Here is a 20,210-nt window from a genome sequence, read left to right as displayed (position 1 = left end):
AAGGACACCAGCAGTATGGTCTCAGAACAGTCCCCTCCTAAAGGACTCCAGCAGTATGGTCTCTATCATAGAATCTCTTGATCCTCTCCCTGAGAATACCTTGTTAGTTACTTTTGATGTTGAGTCGTTTTACACTAATATTCCACACGAGGGCGGTATTGAAGCTATGGAAATATTCCACACGAGGGCGGTATTGAAGCTATGGAACATTTTATTCTGCAACATGACCCTAATGAACTACCTTCCAGTGCCTGCATTATAACATTGGCTGAAATAGTACTCATAACTATTTCATGTTTCTAAATGATTTCTTTATTCAGACGAAGGGTACTGCTATGGGATCCCTGATAGTCTCGGTAATGTTTTTTCGGACCTTCCCTTGGTCTTATTCTCGCTTGGCAGAAATCTGAGATCAATTGGTACACTTTGATTTACCACCCCAGATATTCCTGAACAACGTCTATTTGCACCCCTACTGGATGGAAATTACAAGTGTAATGGCTGTGCTCAATGCAATGGCACTTATAAATGTAGATCCTTCAAACACCCACAAACAGGGAAATCGATCCCAATCAAAGGTGTTATTACGTGCCCCATTAAGGCAGTTATTTATCTTATAACGTGTCCTTGTGGTAAAAAATCATGTGGGTAAAACAAAGCGTGAATTAAAAGTACGTATCTCAGAGTATCGTAGCACCATTAGGTGCAAAAACTTGACTTAACCAGTTGGGGTCCACTTTTTGGAGGCAGGCCACTCGATTTCGTCTCTGCGTTATATTGGCATCGAACATGTCACCCTCCCTAGGAGAGGGGGTGACCTTGATGATTTATTGTTAAAACGAGAGGCTGCCTGGATCTTTAAGTTAAAAACCCTTGCTCCCTTCGGTCTCAACGTAGACTTTGATCTGAAGCCATTCTTGTGATTGTTGTGACTTTGCCATTGTAATTGTTTGTAAGCTTGTGTAGTCTAAAATGAATCTATGATCGTATGCTATCCATTWGTTTTTTTGTATGCTGTACTTTGTATGCTATTTTTATATTTGAGAATTAACCAATGATATTAAGCCACACTTGGCCATGATTACAGACACCTGTGTGTCTTTTGACACTATATATAAACAAGTCATCCCGCAGTGTTTGTGATTAAACCCTGATGAAGACCGCTTGGCTGTCGAAACGTTGGATATTAAATTATTGCATCTGAGCTCCTAGAGTGTGCGGCTCTCCTTTATTTTCAAGTTTTCTAGTCCGCTAGCCAGCACCTCGCCTAAATAGGTGTGTGTTTCTTTTTCTTCCAGGTGACCAAAAGGACTTGAGTTCCTGTATGTTGTTATGAACACACCACGTCTCGTTAATCATAAGGCATACACCCCCGCCTTTTTACCAGAGATGTTTGTTTCTGTCGGCGRGATGCGTGAAGAAGCCGGGTGGCTGTACCGACTCTGACGTGAGCCATGTTTCCATGAAACAAAGAACGTTACAATATGTCTCTCTGGAAGGCAACCCTTGCTCGGATTTTGTTTTGATTGTCTTCTCCCGTCCCTTGTATATATTTGTATTATTTTTTAGTCACATTTTCCATCTACGGACTGAAAATACTCTCCTGCAAACCGTCTCACCCAATGTGGTTTGGATCTGCTATTTTTACACTTTTGAACCAGAACCCCCTTCAGGGATAAAAATTTAATTAAAAATAATTTCCCTGTAATTAATATTACCTGATTAAGCTAATCAGGTAAATAATTAACTAAAGTCAGGGCACCACGAAAGAATGTTTATAGAGCTGTTATCTCCCGAATAAACTCTTAAGACCAAGTAATCTTTTACATCAATAGCAGTCAATATTTAATCGGCACCTTTATTTAGTCTCATCTGAAAGTTGTAAATTCTTGGTTATCTTCCCGAACCCTGGCTAACAGGTTGAATCAGCAATACAAAATTTGGTTAATATATTTAATAAATACCTAAATCACACAGAATTACATACACAGAATGAATCATACATTGATTACAAATTATGTCATAAAGGAAAACGTCCCTAGCGGACTGAACAGATATGACAGCTGGTTACACAAAGAAAGGGGGACGGTTTTGAATGAAAGAGCAGGAAGACTGAGGAACAAAGGGATAAGCTATGTCTATCGGACCGGAGGCAGCTACTCTATTGCAAATACAGAATCTTATGCATTTAAAATAACCGCCCATTTGGAAAAGGAAAATGCAATAAATATTTACTCTGAGCTGCGCTTCGATCGGTTGGTCGTAGATGGGAGGCCGGGTTGTCCTTTGAAGAATGTCTGGTGGTAGAATGGATACTTGGTATTTCCGTCGTCGTGTGGTAGGACAGATACTCTGTCATTCCTCTCTTAGCGCAGCAACTGGAGACGTGGGCTAACGCAATGGCTAGGAGGTATCACTTCTTTAGTGAATAAGAGTTCAAAGTTCATACCAAGTTGCCATAATTTAATCTCATGCTATATTCTGGCTGGTATAGTCAAAATTCATCCTTCCGGTGTGTAGGTCATCGCCTTCACATTGAAATTCGATGCTAATTTTGTTAGGTTCTTGCTGAGGTTGGCTTAGTTCTGTAGGTGGTCTTTGTCCATGGTAAGCCCTCACGTCCTTGGAACAGTTACATTTTCGTCAAAGGGCTTATATAGGATTGGGAGAGGGCCGTGTTTCATAGTTTACAACCAGGTCTGTTCTCATGGGCGGGGCCACTGAGTTGAGCATATTTCACTCATGAAAACCAATTCTCTCATTTAGGAGCTAAAATTACTTTCATCTTTTCACAAATAGTTTCACATTTAAACATTTCAATTTCACAACAATTCCATGTGAATCTGATAACTTGAATGTASACTTTCCAAGATGCAGTTTGTCGTCCTATCAGTAATCATGTCTAAGACGCCAACTGAACTGACATCATATTCATTAAGTCCCAATGCATATTTTCAACTGGTTGGATTACTGAAATATGGTTCTGTTCCCCATCTTTTGATGTCACCAGACTCTCTCTCAATGTTAAAGGCTTTACGAGTCACATCGGTAGAATAGAGAGGATAAGGGGAAAGATATTTATGGGGGTTAAAAACCTCCCCCATCAGTCCAACGTCATGACATTGTTATTTGAACGTTGTGTTCTGACTGTTTAAACGCTGTGTTCAAAGATAATTGTATCTGCTCCCTCAATTTCAGTTCAATAATCAATAAGTAAAATAAATCTAAATACAAAATAACAATGTCTGTTAATAGAAGAGGTGGTGTGTCTGGTAATCAAATTGTATTTGTCACATGCGCCGAATACAACCGGTGTAGACCTTAGTGAAATGCTTACTTACAGGCCCTTAACTTATTTTTTAACTGCATTGTTGGTTAAGTAAAATTATGTCAAAATATACAAGGGGTGTCGGTCCAGAGTCAATGTGCGGGGGCACAGGTTAGTCGGTAATATGTCCTGCTTTAATTTTTGCTTGTAAGCAGGAATCGGGAGGATAGACTAATGGTCAGACTTGCAAAATGGAGGTTGAGGGAGAGCTTTGTACGCGTCTGTGTGGATTAAAGGTGGTCTAGAATWATTTTTCCTCTGGTTGCACATTTAACATGCTGATAGAAATGAGGTAAAACTGAATTCAGTTTCCCTGCATTAAAGTCCCCGGGCACTAGGAGCGCCACCTCGATGAGCATTTTCCTGTTTGCTTATTGCGGTATAAAGCTCTTTGAGCTGGTTGTTAGTGCCAGCATCGGTCTGTGGTGGTATGTAGACCGCTACGAAAAATAAAGATACTGTGGTCTACAGCTTATCATGAGATATTCTACCAGGTGAGCAAAACCTTGAGACTTCCTTAGATATCGTGCACCAGCTTTTGTTGACATTTATGCATAGTCCCCTGCACCGTGTCTTACCAGAGGCTGCTGTTCTGTCCTGCCGATGGCGTGTATATCCCGCCAGCTGTATGTTCTTAATGTCATCGTTCAGCCACGACTCGGTGAAACATGAGATATTACAGTTTTTAATGTCCCATTGATAGGTTATATATGCTTTCAGCTCGTCCCATTTATTTTCCAGCGATTTAACATTAGCTAGCAGGACAGAAGGCAAGGGCAGATTAGCCACTCGTCGCCTGATCCTTGCAAGGCACCCTGATCTTTTTCCACGAAATCTGTGTATCCTTCTCCAGCGAATAACGGGGATCTGGGCCTGGTCCGGTGTCTGTAGTATATCCCTCCCGTCCGCCTCATTTAAGAAGAACTCTTCGTCCAGTTTTAGGTGAGCAATTCTGATGTTCAGAAGCTCTCTTCGGTCATGCGAGACGGTAGCAGCAACATTATGTACAAAATAAGTTACGAACAACGCGAAAATGCAAACAAAATAGCATGGTTGGTTAAGAGCCGATAAGACGGCAGCCTTCCCCTCCGGCGCCGTAGTACTTCCAGACTAGTCAATAGCATACATTAGAAGGGATAGCCAAGGCCTCCGGAGTGGCGCAGTGGTCTAAAGCACTAGCGCAGTGCTTGGTGTCACTACAGACCCGGGTTCGATCCCAGGCTGTCTTGCAGCCGGCCGTGACCGGGAGACGCATGAGGCAGCGCACAATTGGCCCAGCACAATTGGCGCAGCGTTGTCCGGGTTAGGTGAGGGTTTGGCTGGCCAGGATTTCCTTGTTTCATCGCACTCTAGCGACTCCTTGTGGCAGGCCAGTCGCCTACAAGCTGACTGCGGTCGCCAGTTGGACGGTGTTTCCTCCAACACATTGGTGCGGCTGGCTTCTGGGTTAAGCAGGGTCGTGTTTCAGAGAACGCATGGCTCTCGACCTTCGCCTCCCCCGATTCCGTAGGGGAGTTGCAGCGATGCGACAAGACTGTAACTACCAATTAGGGAGAAAGAGGTAAATGTGAAGTCCATACATTTTCATACTGGTTCCCCTTGGGAATCAAACCCACAACTCTGGCATTGCAAACGCCATGCTCTACCAACATGCTCTACACAGGTATGCAGGGTATAAGTAGTGTGTGTATATATATATATATATATATATAATGAATCCTAGCATGCTAGGAGCTTTGAATTGCTTTATAGTATAAATGCCATAGTGACTGGCAAGTAAGGCTAATAGCTAGTGGTAGCATTCTAAGAATTAAACAAGCAGGGATATTGGTAGAGGGCTAGACATGATGACTTAGGCCGGCCATCTTGGGTGAATGTGATACGCAATAGGCCGGCTGCAAGTAATGGGTACCACATGGCCTGAACATGTAAACTATGCCAAATGGCAGATTAAACAATGTCGGTAATATGGCTAGTACAGGGCATGAATTACTAGCAGATTATAATTCCATGCCAGAAATTTGTTTTAGGCTTTTATCCAACCCCCCTGTAATACACACATTAGGTTAGAGTGGCTGGAGCAGAGGGCAGCCACATTGCAGCACCCAATGAGCAGTTTGTTTTAAGTTCCTTGCTAAATGGAACATAGGCAGTAGGTGGCACCTGAGATATCGATGCCAACAACCCTACGGTTGCAGGCTCACTTCCTGACAGATTTTTTCCCTCTGTCAGCACTGGGATTCAAACAGGCAAACCTCCAGTTGCTGGCCTGCTTTTCTAACCTAGAGGCGAAGGCTGCCATATTGAATGAGTCATGTATAAGCATAAAGTCACATAGTAAAATGAGCCTATACCAGAGATGAATTAAGTCTATCAATGAAACCTAACATTAGTTTGTCTCTAACTCCCAGGCCTGAGAGAGGGTATGAGACCGAGGGTTTTGTACAGACAACATACACTACCATGCCTCATTAAATAAAGGTTAAATCAAGTAAATAAAAATCCCCAGGGGGCAGCAGAAACCAGTTTAGGTGATGTTCTCTTCCAGGAAGTCTTGATAATTACTCAGGTGTGAGCACTCAGGATTGGTTGGCAGTCTGGGAGAGAGACGAGGCCAGAAGCCTTTCAGCCTTTGCTTGTTTCTTTGTGTTCGTTATCGTCTTTAATTAGGGTAGATGTTGCCTAGTTATGGCTGTCTTCTAAACTAGTAGCTTTAAAAAAAAATGTTTTTTTATTGTGCATATTTATTTTGTCAACAACCAAGTGGTCAAGAACTCGGTAAGTTTGCGATCTCCTGAGCACATGTATATAATACACGGTCCTGATTTCTCACGTCAACCACAGTTATACGAGTAAAGTCATACAGTATAAAAAAAAACGCTGTGATGGAAAAAGGAAGTTTCGGTACAATTTATAAAATGCCGACAGAATTTTCTTGTTCGACATTGCGTGATCTTTTTTGTTGGTCAAATTAATTATGCGAGAAATGACGGTGGAAATGGCTCCATATCGAAGTAAACTTGGAGTAACTTGATATGGTGTGTGGCCCTCCCACTACAACTCAGGAAACCATGCAGTTTATTAGGCAACAGATGAAAACAATTGTTATGAATTTAACAGGGTGGTGAAAGTGCATCTTGATGCTCCTTTACAATGAATATCGAGGGTCTTCTGCTGACATGATGATAGATGCTTGACTGCCGTTTGACAAATACAAATATTCTCTCTCTTATCCATAATAATCTCATGTAGACTATACAACCCGCACAGCCTACCCATACTGTATCTGCTACCTGTTGGCTAAACTGCACGTGTCAAGACCAGTGTAGGCACATTGGCTTTTTAACGCAACAGTTGGTACAAATCTACCCGTAGAGTTGAATGTGATGCAAACGCATTCAATTTATGATTTKTTTTTATTCGGTAGATAAACTTAAGTGAATATTTACTTTGTGTGCACTACATAATGCACAGATTTATCAAGTCAGTTTGGATCCACCACTATTAAGAAAATGTGCATGTTTTATAATATTTTAATCCAAATCTGTCACCTTTTTGGATGGAAACCTAGCAAAAGATGCTCATTTTAAATCCGGTTACAGACCAGTTAAGGCCTAGTACTGCGTTCCTGATAACTTCAATAGACCATTGGAGTGCAAAATGATTAATCAGGCTGTAATGCACAATGAATTGGTATACTGTACACGGTCTGAAACCTTGAAGTGCAAAATTGTGTAAATGTTCCATACAAGACAGAATGTTGAATACAATTTCATATCAATTTACTCTACCTGTTGTCTGTGCGGTTTGTCCTTCAGCTGCTRGAAATGTGAGCATTCACAGGAAAGTATTGTTCACCTATTTCTTTTAGAGCCTTTAAGTATATAGTTCGGTCAGCTTATATTTCCGGTGTGTTTTCATTCTGGCACACATGACTAAAACACTTTGTAAACAGTAGCAGAAAGTAACTGAACCACAGACTGAACATTTCGAATTAGCGGTTTCCTCGCATTCAGCTGGCAATGCCAAACATACCATCTCTCTAAAAAGTCTGGTTAACAATACTATTCTGTGGATTTTTGTATCTAATTTCAAGCAGCTGAAGGACCAACCACACAGACAACCAGTTGAGTACGTTTTAAATTAAATGTATTCAACATTCTGGCTTGAAAGGAACATTTACAGGATTTTGCACTCCGATGGTTCAGGCTGTATGAAACCAATGAATTGCACTGGTGTGAAGTAGTTTTTTGGGGTATCTGTACTTTACTGTTTCTATTTTTGACAACTTGTACTTCACTACATTCCTAAAGAAAATAATGTACTTTCTACTCCATKCATTTTCGCTGACACCCAAAGGTACTCGTTACATTTTCAGAGTGCGCTCCTGGCTAAATATATATAATACGAAAGATGGTGCTGTTTGCTTATTATAAGGAATTTGAAATTATTAATACTTTTGATAGTTAATAAGTATATTTTAGCAATTACATTTACTTTTGATATTTAAGTATATTTAACACCAAATACTTTTAGACTTTTACTCAAGTAGTATTTTTCTGGGTGACTTTTACTTGAGTCATTTACTATTAAGGTATCTTTACTCCAGTATGACAACTGGGTGCTTTACACCACTGCTGAGTTGTTTTACAGCCTGATTAATCAGACAACATAAGACCCTTAGACAGCAATATCAGGTCATGCAACACGTTCTAGTCTCTCTACACAATGGCCAAAACAGAGCAGTATGGAGGACCAGTAGAAGGAACTGCCCTGAAGCTGATTGACCATTGAAAGCTCTAGCTCTCAACTGCCCATTTGCACCTAATTTCAACAAAATAAATTCAGCATAAATTTGCATGAGTTTGTTCCTGTGGCTGCCTTTACATAGGCAGTCATATTTTTTTTTCTCCACTAATTGGTCTTTTGACAAATCACATCAGATATTTTTCAGAGCTTATCTGATTGGTCAAAATACCAATTTAGTGATATAAAGATCGGAATTAGACTGTCTTTACACAGGCAGCCTGTTTTCTCTGCAGCAGTTCAGCGAGTTTGACTGCCTCCCACCAGGGAGGGGTAGTTAGCTCTAGCTGAGCTGATAGTTCCTGTTTTCAGGTATTCACAGAGCTTGGGTTAGGGCTCGTCTCCTTCCTGTTCCTGATTTTATTTTCTTAAGAAAAGTTTTTCTGTCTCTGAACACCTCTACAGCAGCAGTTTACATTCAGATGCATGTCCCAGATTAAACCAAGGAATCCTCTTGTAAAGAAGCATTCTCTACGCCCTGATTGGTTAGTCTTCTCTACACTCTGATACTAGTAAGTACACCTTTTAGAGATGTGTTGGTATGTAATGTTCTCCACCATTCCTGCCGTGGGTGTTTTCAGTTTCTCACCTGGAGCCATTGTTTAAGGTCTGTGATCCTGTTGAACCTGATTGACTGGGTGCTTCCAAGCTGCTCCAGCATTACAGATGTCTGATCAGCCATAGCTACATCTGTCTTAGTCTTGCTGTCTGCTCTGCTACATATATCTGTATTCATATCTAGCTTTCTGCTCAGCCATAAGCACACCTGTCTTCTAATGTAGTTGTCTGCTCAGCCATAACTACATTAATGTCTTCTAGTCTAGCTGTCTGCTCAGCCATAACTACATTAATGTCTTCTAGTCTAGCTGTCTGTCCAGCCATAACGCGGATACATTGTGTTCGAAAAGTATTTAGACCCTTTTTCCACATTTTGTTAAGTTACAGCCTTATTCTAAAATTGATACATTTTTATCTACACACACTACTCAAATGACAAAGCGAAAACAGGATTTTAGACATTTTATAACACATGGTAAGATGGTAAACACATAATATATGATTACATTAGAACACATGGTATAAGATGGTATATACATACTGTTGTATTACATTAGACACATGGTATAGATGGTACTATACATACTGTATGTATTACATTAGAACACATGGTATAGATGGTACATACATACTGTATGTATTACATTGAACAATGGTATAAGATGGTACTATACATACTGTGATGTATTACTTAAAACATGGTATAGATGGTACTATACTACTGTATGTATTACATTAGAACACATGGTATAGATTGTACTATACATACTGTATGTATACATTAGAACACATGGTATAGATGGTACTATACATACTGTATGTATTACATTAGAACACATGTATAGATGGTACTATACATACTGTATGTATTACATTAGAACACATGGTATAGATGGTACTATACATACTGTATGTATTACATTAGAACACATGGTATAAGGTGGACTATACATACTGTATGTATTACATTAGACACATGGTATAGATGGTACTATACTACTGTATGTTACATTAAACACATGGTATAGATGGTACTATACATACTGTATGTATTACATTGAACACATGGTATAGATGGCGTATACAAACTGTATGTATATACATTAGAACACATGTATAGATGGTATATACATACTGTATGTATTACATAGAACACATGGTATAGATGGTACTATACATACTGTATGATTACATTGAACACATGTATAGATGGTACTATACATACTGATGATTACATGAACAGACATGGTATAGATGGTACTATACATACTGTATGTATTACATTAGAACACATGGTATAGATGGTACTATACATACTGTATGTTAAGGCTTTAGATCTTTGCTCCATCCTCAGCTACCCTGGTGTGACCTGAGGCTCAGCCGACGTCATGGCTATCTCTCCCACCGTAACCCTCCACCTGGACGATGGTGTAGTGCGTGGTCTGGACCTGCAGTCCTGTGCTGCCCAGCTGTGTAAAGGACATGGTCACTGTGTGGCTCAGGGACAGGCCACCACCTGTGAGTGTATCCTGGGGTACAGAGGAGAGTTCTGCCATGAGAGTGTCAATGAGGCAATCAGTGTTCCTCTCACCCTGGGGGTATTGGCCTTTATCGTTGGCATCCTCATCCTTTCCTTCATCATTGCTTTCATCAGGCAGAGGGTCAAGGTCAAAAGGTGGTAACTATAGAATTATTGTCATAATTAAATATAAATACAYCAACTGAACGTATGGTGAAACGGTCCTCCTGTACTTGAACCCTTGTGCTAATGTTGTGTGTGTCGTCATAGGAAAGCTGCAGCCAAGGATTCTAAWGGTCTAGAGAAAGACATTCTGTAGCACCACCATACTCAAGGTAGGACATTCAACCACGTTCTCACACAATAATTAGCAATAACTGAACCATAACTCATGCCACAAACATGAATTTCATGTTAAGAAAAAAACTGGTACGATGTTATTTACAGTAGTTAAAACAATTTGTATGAATGTTTAAAGTTTATGAAGTGTTTAACATGTCTAGTGAACTGTGAATGTCTGTTCTCTGTGATTTTAATGACATTGTCACACTTCTTGTAGGTTTGGTTGACGGTCCAACATCAGAGCACATCCCCTTCATCAGGCTTTATCCCCGGTATAAACAATTATATACTGTAGTACTATTTATATAAACAACTATTTACTGTAGTACTATTTATATAAGCAACTATATACTGTAGTACTATTTATATAAGCAACTATATACTGTAGTACTCTTCATATGAACTACATATTCTAGTGTTTACTAATCCATAGGACTTCGTATATAAACCACTATGCTGTGGTGCTAATAGAAATCCATATATGGTGGGACTACTCGTATAAAGTAAGGACTGTTTTTTGGCTATAGCTGTGTTCGAATACTAACAAACTGTATACTACATACTTAATAAGTATATATTACATACTATATACTGTTTGTTGATTTTTAGTATACTGTAAATGACCGGTATCCTTTCAGTTGATTGTACTAGCGCTTCGCCTGTTTATCGGTAGTTGATGCTGTTGCCATGCAACTTCTTGTTAGCATAGCTAACAAATTACTAGATAGACATTTTACGACTTCATTGAGAACCCACAACGACTATACCACTTAGCTAAGCAAAGAATAATCAATAATCAAGTCAATAAATGTTGTGTAGTTAGATAGCATATAGTTAATATACTGGCAAGTTTGTATTAGTAGCTAGCTAACATGCGGTACCTAGAAGCAACTGCTGTAATGATATGCTATGCAGTTTGTAAGGCTAGCATTGCTAACAAACTGTCAGCGAACGTAATGTGACTTATTTGAAAAGTCGTTACTTCTGAGTTGCGCAGCGGTCTAAAACACTGCATCTCAGTGCTAAAGGTGTCACTACAGACCCTGGTTCGATTCCAGGCTGTATCACAACCGACCGTGATTAGGAGTCCCATAGGGCGGCGCACAATTGGCCCAGGGTCGTCCGGGTTTGGCCGGGGTAGGCCGTCATTGTAAATAAGAATTTGTTCTCAACTGACTTGCCTAGTTAAACCACAAAATTAAAGGTTACATAAAAATTACAATTCTCAACAATTTCCTTCCGTTTGATCCGGGCCTGACTGATTTACCTCTGTTTGATCCTGACCTGACTGTTAGTGTTATCTGACTCAGGACAAGTGATTGAAAGGCACACCTAAGGAGTGGAAACATTTTACACATTTTCTCCAAAACATGACAGGAATTTCAACGCTGGTAAACCAGTCAGTCCAACAGTGTTTTTCATTGGCAACAGAAAGCATCCGCTGGGGATTGAGGTTTGAAAATAAACACTGTTCTATACAGGCTGTAGTGTTCTTGAAAACAGGTTTCGTCTTGCATACTCAGGATTGCATGACTATCCCTATTGTGCTGCTGAGTGCCTTAGATCAAAGTGAAGTTTACTGTCCAACATCAGAGCTTGGCCTTTTCATTGGCTCCATCTCTGGTACATGTATAAATAACTATATACTGTAGTACTCTTCATATAAACAACTATATACTGTAGTACTCTTCATGTAAACTATATACTGTAGTACTCTTCATATAAACAACTATAAACAACTATATACTGTAGTACTCTTCATTAAACAACTATATACTGTAGTACTCTTCATGTAAACAACTATATACTTAAGTACTCTTCATGTAAACTATATACTGTATACCTTCATATAAACAACTATTCTGTAGTACTCTTCATATAAACAATATATACTGTAGTACTCTTTCATGTAAACGTAGTATATCTCTAGTACTATTCATATAAACAACTATATACTGAGTACTCTTCATGTAAACTATATATTTCTAGTACTATTCATATAAACAACTATATACTGTAGTACTCTTCATGTAAACTATATATTGTAGTACTCTTCATATAAACAACTAAATGTATGATTACCTTATATACACGACTACTGTATACAGTATACTGAAGTACTATTCATATAAACAACTATATACTGTAGTACTTTTAATACAAGCAACTAAATACTTTAGTGCTATTTATATTACCAACTATATACTGTAGTACTATTCATATAAACTACATGCGCTAGTACTACTAGTGTTAACTACTATTCCATAGGACTTCGTATATAAACCACTATGCTGTGGTACTAATATAAATCCATATATGGTGGGACTACTCGTATAAAGGACTGTTCTTTTGGTTACGTCTTTATACTGACTAACTTTATTCATTTTTTTCTGGGAAACCAAAGCCTCGACGAGCAGCAGCTTTTCTCACACTGATCCTGGCCTGTCTGCTTTATATGGTGATGCATGCTGTTATGACTGATTAGTGTGGTGATGCATTCCGTTGCCTGATTGTTGCCTGATTGGTTTGTGTTGCCTGATTGGTTTGTGTTGCCTGATTGGTTTGTGTTGCTTGTGGTTGTGTTGCTTGTGGTTTGTTTGACTGATTTTGTGTTGCCTGACTTAGTGTTATCTCTGACTCATGAGTGACTAATAGGCACACCTAAGCAATGGCAACATTCAGTTGATCCGAAACATGACAGGAATATCAACGGAGCTTTTCATTTGCCACAAAGGTTTGAAAATATATATGTATACAAGTCTGGTCCCCTCGCTGATATAATTTTCTCTAGTAACTGTAAACTCAAGTGAGTTTGTCTTAATTTCAAGCTGCTCCAGTCTCTCCCTCTGGAGGTTGGTGAGAACATAAAGGAAGCCTGTCCAGTCATGGACTTTTGGATCATACAACCGCCTTGTTAATTCCATGTAGATAAAATGCTATGTTCTTGAATAATTATTGTAGTCGCATTGCAAACAAAATATTTTATCCATTGTATTTTTTAAGCTTTGTTCTTGTATCTGAATTTTGGATATGCTTAAACCTGGGCACATTCACATTAAAACACTGTTTACTTCTGTGTGATCAATGTCTCCTAGTGGTATCCTTTGAAACGGATTGTTTATCACATTTGTCGAACCCATCACACTTTGTAGAACTAACCTGTAGATCACTAGGCCTAGTTTTTACCTGTTTATGACATCCATGCACTTGGCCAACAAAACAATTTGTTGGCATTCCTAGAGTAGAAAGCAGGGTTTAAACCCAAATTATTTTACAATTGTTTCGTTCCACTCTTCTGACAAGCAAAATAAAGTTCTGAACTGGTTTGAAGCAACAACAAAACATTTACCGGTGTATATTGTTCCTTTTTATAACCTGTCAAATCAACTTTTTTAAACATTGAACTTATTAAATGTATTAAACCATTCAGTGGATAGAGCAGTTAATCTAGTTTATATGTGATGGACAGACAAGTATACCAGAAGGGCACCAGCATTAAAACAAGTATTACCTTTCTGTAGTTAATAAATCCAACATGAAAKGTGATAACTAGGCCTTTAACTAGTGAAAAAGTGAATCCATTCTCTTCTAGCTAATTAAATATGTATCTCCATATCTTCTGAATCAAGCTTGTACTGTACCCCGCCTTCTCTGCTCACTGGTCACCATAGCAGCACCTACCCGTAGCTGCAGCACGTATATTTCACTGGTCACCCCCAAAGCCAACTCCTCCTTTGGTCGCCTTTCCTTCCAGTTCTCTGCTAAATAGCACACGCAACTACCACATCCCCATATTATTACTTACCCTCTTTTGCTTTTGCACCCCAGTATCTCTACTTGCACATTCATATTCTGCACATCTATCACTCGTGTTTAATTGCTAAATTGTATGGCTTATTTATTGCCTTACCTCCCTAATCTTACTACATTTGCACACACTGTATCYATTTTTCTATTTTGTTATTGACTACATTTGTTTATCCCATGTGTAACTCTGTTGTTTGTGTCGTACTGCTTTGCTTTCTTGGCCAAGTCGCAGTTGTAAATGAGAACTTGTTCTCAACAGGCCTACCAGGTTAAAAGGTGAAATAAATAAAAAAGCTTGTACTGTCAGTACTGTTGCCTCTGCTTCAGAAGGGGGCAGGTAGCCTAAACAACATGCTCAGTCAAAGATTTTCAGGCAGACACTGGAATACGTTTGAGTGACAGTGAGGGCTTTGCATAGGAGCTTTCTTTTTCTTTTTGTGGGATTAGAAAAATGCCTGGAATGTAAAATAACGTTATTAACTGGTTCCCATGCTTTTAAAATAACGGTTCTGTTCCGGAATAGTATMGATCAATGGGACACCTGTGACTTSTATTTCACTATTCTGTCTTGTATCTTAACCTCAGTCTGTAGAGTCAAACTACTGTCGTTAAACTGTTAATTCAACATGTCAACCCTCAGTAGGAATTAATAGAATGTATTAAACAGAAAAACACTACTATAAATGTTTTATTGAATAAAACCCCTTGTATCCTACAGTAAGATAACATATATCCTAAAAGCACTAAATAAAATCACTTGCAGTAGGATCATAACATGTATCCTAACAGCCCTAAATAAAATCACTTGCAGTAGGATCATAACATGTATCCTAACAGTAGGATAACTTGTAGGCCAAACAGCCCTTAATAAAATGATTTCCAGTAGGAAGTAACATGTAGTCTGAGCATCCTATCCTCCCGGAATAGAATATAAAGTGCATTTAGACAATTAAGTAGACAATGATTTGAGCACACAGATCCCAACCCATTGAATATTTAAGGGTGTATGTGTGTGTATATAGTATTCAGAACCCCTGACTTAACACATTGTTATATTAGTCTTATTATAAAATTGATTAAATAAAGGCAATTCCTCAGAAATCCCCACACAATACACCATAATGACAAAGCGAAAACAGGTTCTTAGAATTTTTCTAGTATTCCCGACCCTTTTCTATGAGACTCGAAATTGAGCTCAGGTGCATCCTGTTTCCATTGATAATCCTTTAAATGTTTCTCAATCAAATGTTATTTGTCACATACACATGGTTAGCAGATGTTAATGTGAGTAGCGAAATGCTTGTGCTTCTAGTTCCGACTATGCAGTAATATCMAACAAGTAATCTAACCTAGCAATTTCACAACTACCTTATACACATAAGTGTAAAGGAATGACTAAGAATATGTACATAAAAATATATGAATGAGCGATGGCTGAACGGCATAGGCAAGATGCAGTAGATGGTATAGAGTACAGTATATACATATGAGAAGAGTAATGTAGGGTATGTAAACATTATTTAAAGTGGCTAGTGATATATTTATTACATCCATTTTTCATTATTAAAGTGGCTAGAGATTAGTCAGTATGTTGGCAGCAGCCACTCAATGGCTACAACTTGATTGGAGTCCACCTGTGGTCAATTAAATTGATTGGACATGATTTGGAAAGGCACACACCTGTCACAGTTGACAGTGCATTGTCAGAGCAAAAACCAAGCCATTAGGTCGAATAAATTGTCCGTAGAGCTCCGAGACAGGATTGTGTTGAGGCACAGATTTGGGGAAGGGTACCAAAACATMTCTGCAGCATTGAAGGTCCCCAAGAACAGTGGCCTCATTCTTAAATGGAATAAGTTTGGAACCACCAACACTGGCTGCCGAGCCATAATGGGCAATCGGGGTAGAAGGGCCTTTGTCAGGGAGGTGACCAGAACCTGATGGTCACTCTGACAGAGCTCTGGAGTTCCTCTGTGGAGATGGAGAACCTTCCAGAAGGACACTCATCTCTGCAGCACGCCACCAGTCAGGCCTTTATGGTTGAGGGGCCGGACGGAAGCCACTCCTCAGTAAAAGGCACATGACAGCCCACTTGGAGTTTGCCAAAAGGCACCTAAAGGACTCAGACCATGTGAAACAAGATTCTCTGGTCTGATGAAACCAAGATTAAAATCTTTAGCCTGAATGCCAAGCGTCACGTTGGGAGGAAACCTGGCACCATCCCTACGGTGAAGCATGGTGTTGGCAGCATCATGCTGTGGGGATGTTTTTCAGCAGCAGGGGCTGGGAGACTAGTTGGGATCGAGGGAAAAATGAACAGAGCAAAGTACAGAGATCCTTGATGAAAACCTGCTCCAAAGCACTCAGGACCTCAGACTGGGGCGAAGGTTCACCTTCCAACAGGACAACAACCCTAAGCACACAGCCAAGACAACGCAGGAGTGGCTTCGGGACAAGTCTCAATGTCCTTGAGTGGCTCAGCCAGAGCTCGGACTTGAACCCGATGGAACATCTCTGGAGAGACCTGAAAATAGCTGTGCAGCAACGCTCCCCATCCAACCTGACAGAACTTGAGAGGATCTGCAGAGAAAAATGGGAGAAACTCCCCAAATATAGGTGTACCAAGCTTGTAGCGTTATACCAAGACTCAAGGCTGTAATTTCTGCCAAAGGTGCTTCAACAAAGAACTGAGTCAAGGGTCTGAATACTTACGTAAATGTGATTTTATTTTTTATAAATTAGCAAACATTTCTAAAAGTCTGTTTTTGCATTGCCATTACAGGGTAGTGTGTGTAGATTGATGGGGAAAAAACAATTTAATCAATTTTATAATAGGGTTGTAACCTAACAAAATGTAGAAAAAGTCAAGGGGTCTGAATACTTTCCGAAGGCACTATATTCCATGTTCTATGGAGCTGGCATTGTCATTTGTAAATAATGTTACATCTTCAAATACTAACATGCCATAGGCCACATCATAGGCATATTCCCAAAAGTGTGAATMAATTTATATTACTATCATATTCACCCAAACAAGATTAGGTCTAGTTTTATGGTTAAAACGACATGCCTACATGTAGAGGTAAATGTCCTTCATTGGTAGATATGTAACGTTACTATGTAGTGCTATAGAACACATGTCACACATCAATGGCAACTGACCCTCTTCACCATAATGTCCTCACAGATCAACGTCATAAGCAGGTCGTCTTCCTCCGTACGAGGTGCTCTTTGCCCGGGGGAAGTCCGCCTCGTCTTCCATAGAGTCTTTAGAGTAGGGAACGCTGCTAGCGCTACTCCGGGTTCGGGCTATGCTCGGCATCTCGATGCGGCGCGTTGGGGGTTTGGTGTTTCTGAAGTGTGCTGTGGTCTCCGAGACTCGCGTCTCTCCGCGGTTCTTACCGCCACAGCAACGACATATCCCAATGAACATGACCAAGCCGGCCAGTAGCTCGAAGATTCCCCCGATGTATCCCAAAATAATACAGTAGCCGACGCGAATGTCGGTGCTGGATGCGGCGATGTCCTTGAGGATATGAGTGTACCATGCAATAGGGATGATCGTCAAGACTCCAGACAGAAAGATTAGCATTCCCCCCAGCCCGGCTACTGTCCAGTTCGGGCGGTCTCTCCAGCACCTTACCCCGGGGGTTGCCGTGGCCAGCCCGATCAGAGTCAATATCAGAGACGCTACCATCAAGCCCTGGGCGACCACTATAATCTGGTTGTTGAAGTACGCTTCGTCCTTTTGGCTACATTGGTTTACTCGGGATGTGTCGGACACCTTGCATATGTCCCAGATGCCTTGTTGTAGGAACGTATCAACCGGCAGTAAGGCGATAGTGTTGATGGTTCTCCAGTTAGGAGCCACTGTCGCTGTGAGGTTTAGGATCCAGCCGCAAGGGGCAAGGACCATTCCGAAGATAAAAATGCCCGGAGTGCGCATCGAAGTGCGGATCCACTGCTCCGCTTGGCTCGGCATGGCTTCTGGACTGCTGTTACTAACTTGTTAAGGTGATACAGCAGCACTAGTCAGTCTAAGGAAACTAAAGTTGACAGTCTGGAGCGTTGACTTAAAAACTTGTCCGACTGAAACTGAGGGGGGTGGTACGGTGATAATAAATTGGGTGTGGTTTCACTTTGAAAGAGCACCTGTTGCATCTGCTTTAGACAGCTTCTAATCTCGTCCAATTTGATATAGGCTATTATACGACTAACTTAATATGTGTATCTAAATGTTGGGCTTCAGTATGCTACATCCGCCTAGTTAATGCTATTTCAAAATACACGCACATTATATTAAACAAATATATATTACCGACTTCATTTTCGTATCAATCTCCTTATGTTATAACATTGGGAGTTTAGCCTAATAAGAAAGGAACCAATCACGATGATGCATTTAACTGACTGTAATATCAATACGTTTTATGATATGGCTTCCTCGAAGCTGACAGCCTGACTGGGAATGTGGTCATCAGAATACTTCCTCAACTGAGAATGTTCTGGAATGTGGCTCAACAGGAACTGGCCTGTCGTGGTGGTGATGACATGAAACAGTCAATTGATGCAGAGAGAATTAAACGTTTGGTCCTACACTCAAAATGTTTAACTTAATTATTAGTATTTCATACAGTATAGTATACCTGTCTGCATGGGCAAATTGGGCTGGACCATCTTTCTTTTAATAGGGTGAGCTGGTCTCAGTGCCTTCAGAAAGTAGTCACACCCCTTTACTTATTCCCCCACATTTTCTTGTTAAGTGTGATTCAAATGGATTTAATCCTTTTTTGTCAACAGTCTACACAAAATATGAATGTCGAAGTGGAAGAAAAATTCTAACATTGGTAAAAAAATATATGAAAAATAACACTAATAATCTTGATTGTATAAATCTTCAACCCCATGAGTCAATACATGTTACATTCACCTGGGATTACTTTCTAAATTTGTCTCTAAGAGCTTTCCATACCTGAACTTTGTGAATGAAATGAACTAAATTAATTGTCCCAAAAATTTGAGCAGTCAACAGCTCACGGTCTGGTCTCAATCTTAATGACACAGAAATCAACTCTGTCCTGTAGTCCGATGACCTGGTACCGCTGCCCCCACAGAACAGGGGACAAGTAGATAATCTTCAACAGTCTGTCAAACCTGGGCCCTGACAGTCAATCTCAAAAAGAATAACATAATATTCCATAAAAGGTCCAGATGTCAGAGAAACCAATATACAGTTGAAGTCGGAAGTTTACATACACTTAGGTTGTAGTCATTAACTCGTTTTTCAACCACTCCACACATTTCTTGTTAACTAACTATAGTTTTGGCAAGTCGGTTAGGACATCTACTTGTGCATGACACAAGTCAATTTTCCAGTAATTTTTTACAGACAGATTATTTCACTTATAATTCACTATCACAATTCCAGTGGGTCAGAAGTTTACATACACTAAGTTGACTGTGCCTTTCCAGAAAATTATGTCATGGCTTTAGAAGCTTCTGATAGGCTAATTTGAGTCAGTTGGAGGTGTACTTGTGGATGTATTTCAAGGCCTATCTTCAAACTCATTGTATCTTTGCTTGACATCATGGGAAAATCAAGAGAAATCAGCCAAGACCTCAGAAAAACAATTGACAAGGACCAGTGGATTGGAATCCACTCCAGTTTTAAACATTGATGAAGAAATAGGTATGTTTAAATGGTTTAACTTTCAAAATTGGGGTCATCTTGGTGTTTCTGAATTATACTGCACTATATCTTTATTTTGACAGTGATGCAACATTTTTAAATGTGTCTCAAGTCTCCAGAATTTCGGATTTGAGATCAAATGTTTGATATGTGGTTACAGT

The 20,210-nt window shown here is 39.8% G+C and overlaps 2 protein-coding genes across 3 annotated transcripts; one reads left to right on the top strand and one right to left on the bottom strand.

Moving 5' to 3' along the window:
• Positions 1–5,904: 5,904 nt before the first annotated feature.
• Positions 5,905–12,111, top strand: LOC112072301 (protein crumbs homolog 2-like). Of its 2 annotated transcripts, none has more exons than XM_070439734.1 (5): positions 5,905–6,106; positions 8,540–8,646; positions 10,047–10,367; positions 10,482–10,546; positions 10,771–12,111. In XM_070439734.1, the coding sequence occupies exons 3-4, from the start codon at positions 10,081–10,083 to the stop codon at positions 10,528–10,530; spliced, it is 336 nt and encodes a 111-aa protein (XP_070295835.1). In that variant the 5' UTR covers positions 5,905–6,106; positions 8,540–8,646; positions 10,047–10,080; the 3' UTR covers positions 10,531–10,546; positions 10,771–12,111. The 2 variants fall into 2 exon arrangements, with proteins under 2 accessions (XP_070295835.1, XP_070295836.1); XM_070439735.1 differs by having other exon boundaries at positions 5,923–6,106; positions 8,543–8,646.
• Positions 12,112–17,065: 4,954 nt separating this feature from the next.
• LOC112072304 (claudin-23-like) lies at positions 17,066–18,428 on the bottom strand. The gene has a single exon (XM_024139704.2). The coding sequence runs from the start codon at positions 18,340–18,342 to the stop codon at positions 17,542–17,544; it is 801 nt and encodes a 266-aa protein (XP_023995472.1). The 5' UTR covers positions 18,343–18,428; the 3' UTR covers positions 17,066–17,541.
• Positions 18,429–20,210: the final 1,782 nt, after the last annotated feature.

This window comes from Salvelinus sp. IW2-2015, unplaced genomic scaffold (assembly GCF_002910315.2).
Source record: "Salvelinus sp. IW2-2015 unplaced genomic scaffold, ASM291031v2 Un_scaffold1884, whole genome shotgun sequence".
Classification (NCBI taxonomy): Eukaryota; Metazoa; Chordata; class Actinopteri; order Salmoniformes; family Salmonidae; genus Salvelinus; species Salvelinus sp. IW2-2015.
Note: the sequence above shows the minus strand (reverse complement) of the source record. Positions and strands in the feature narration are given on the sequence as shown.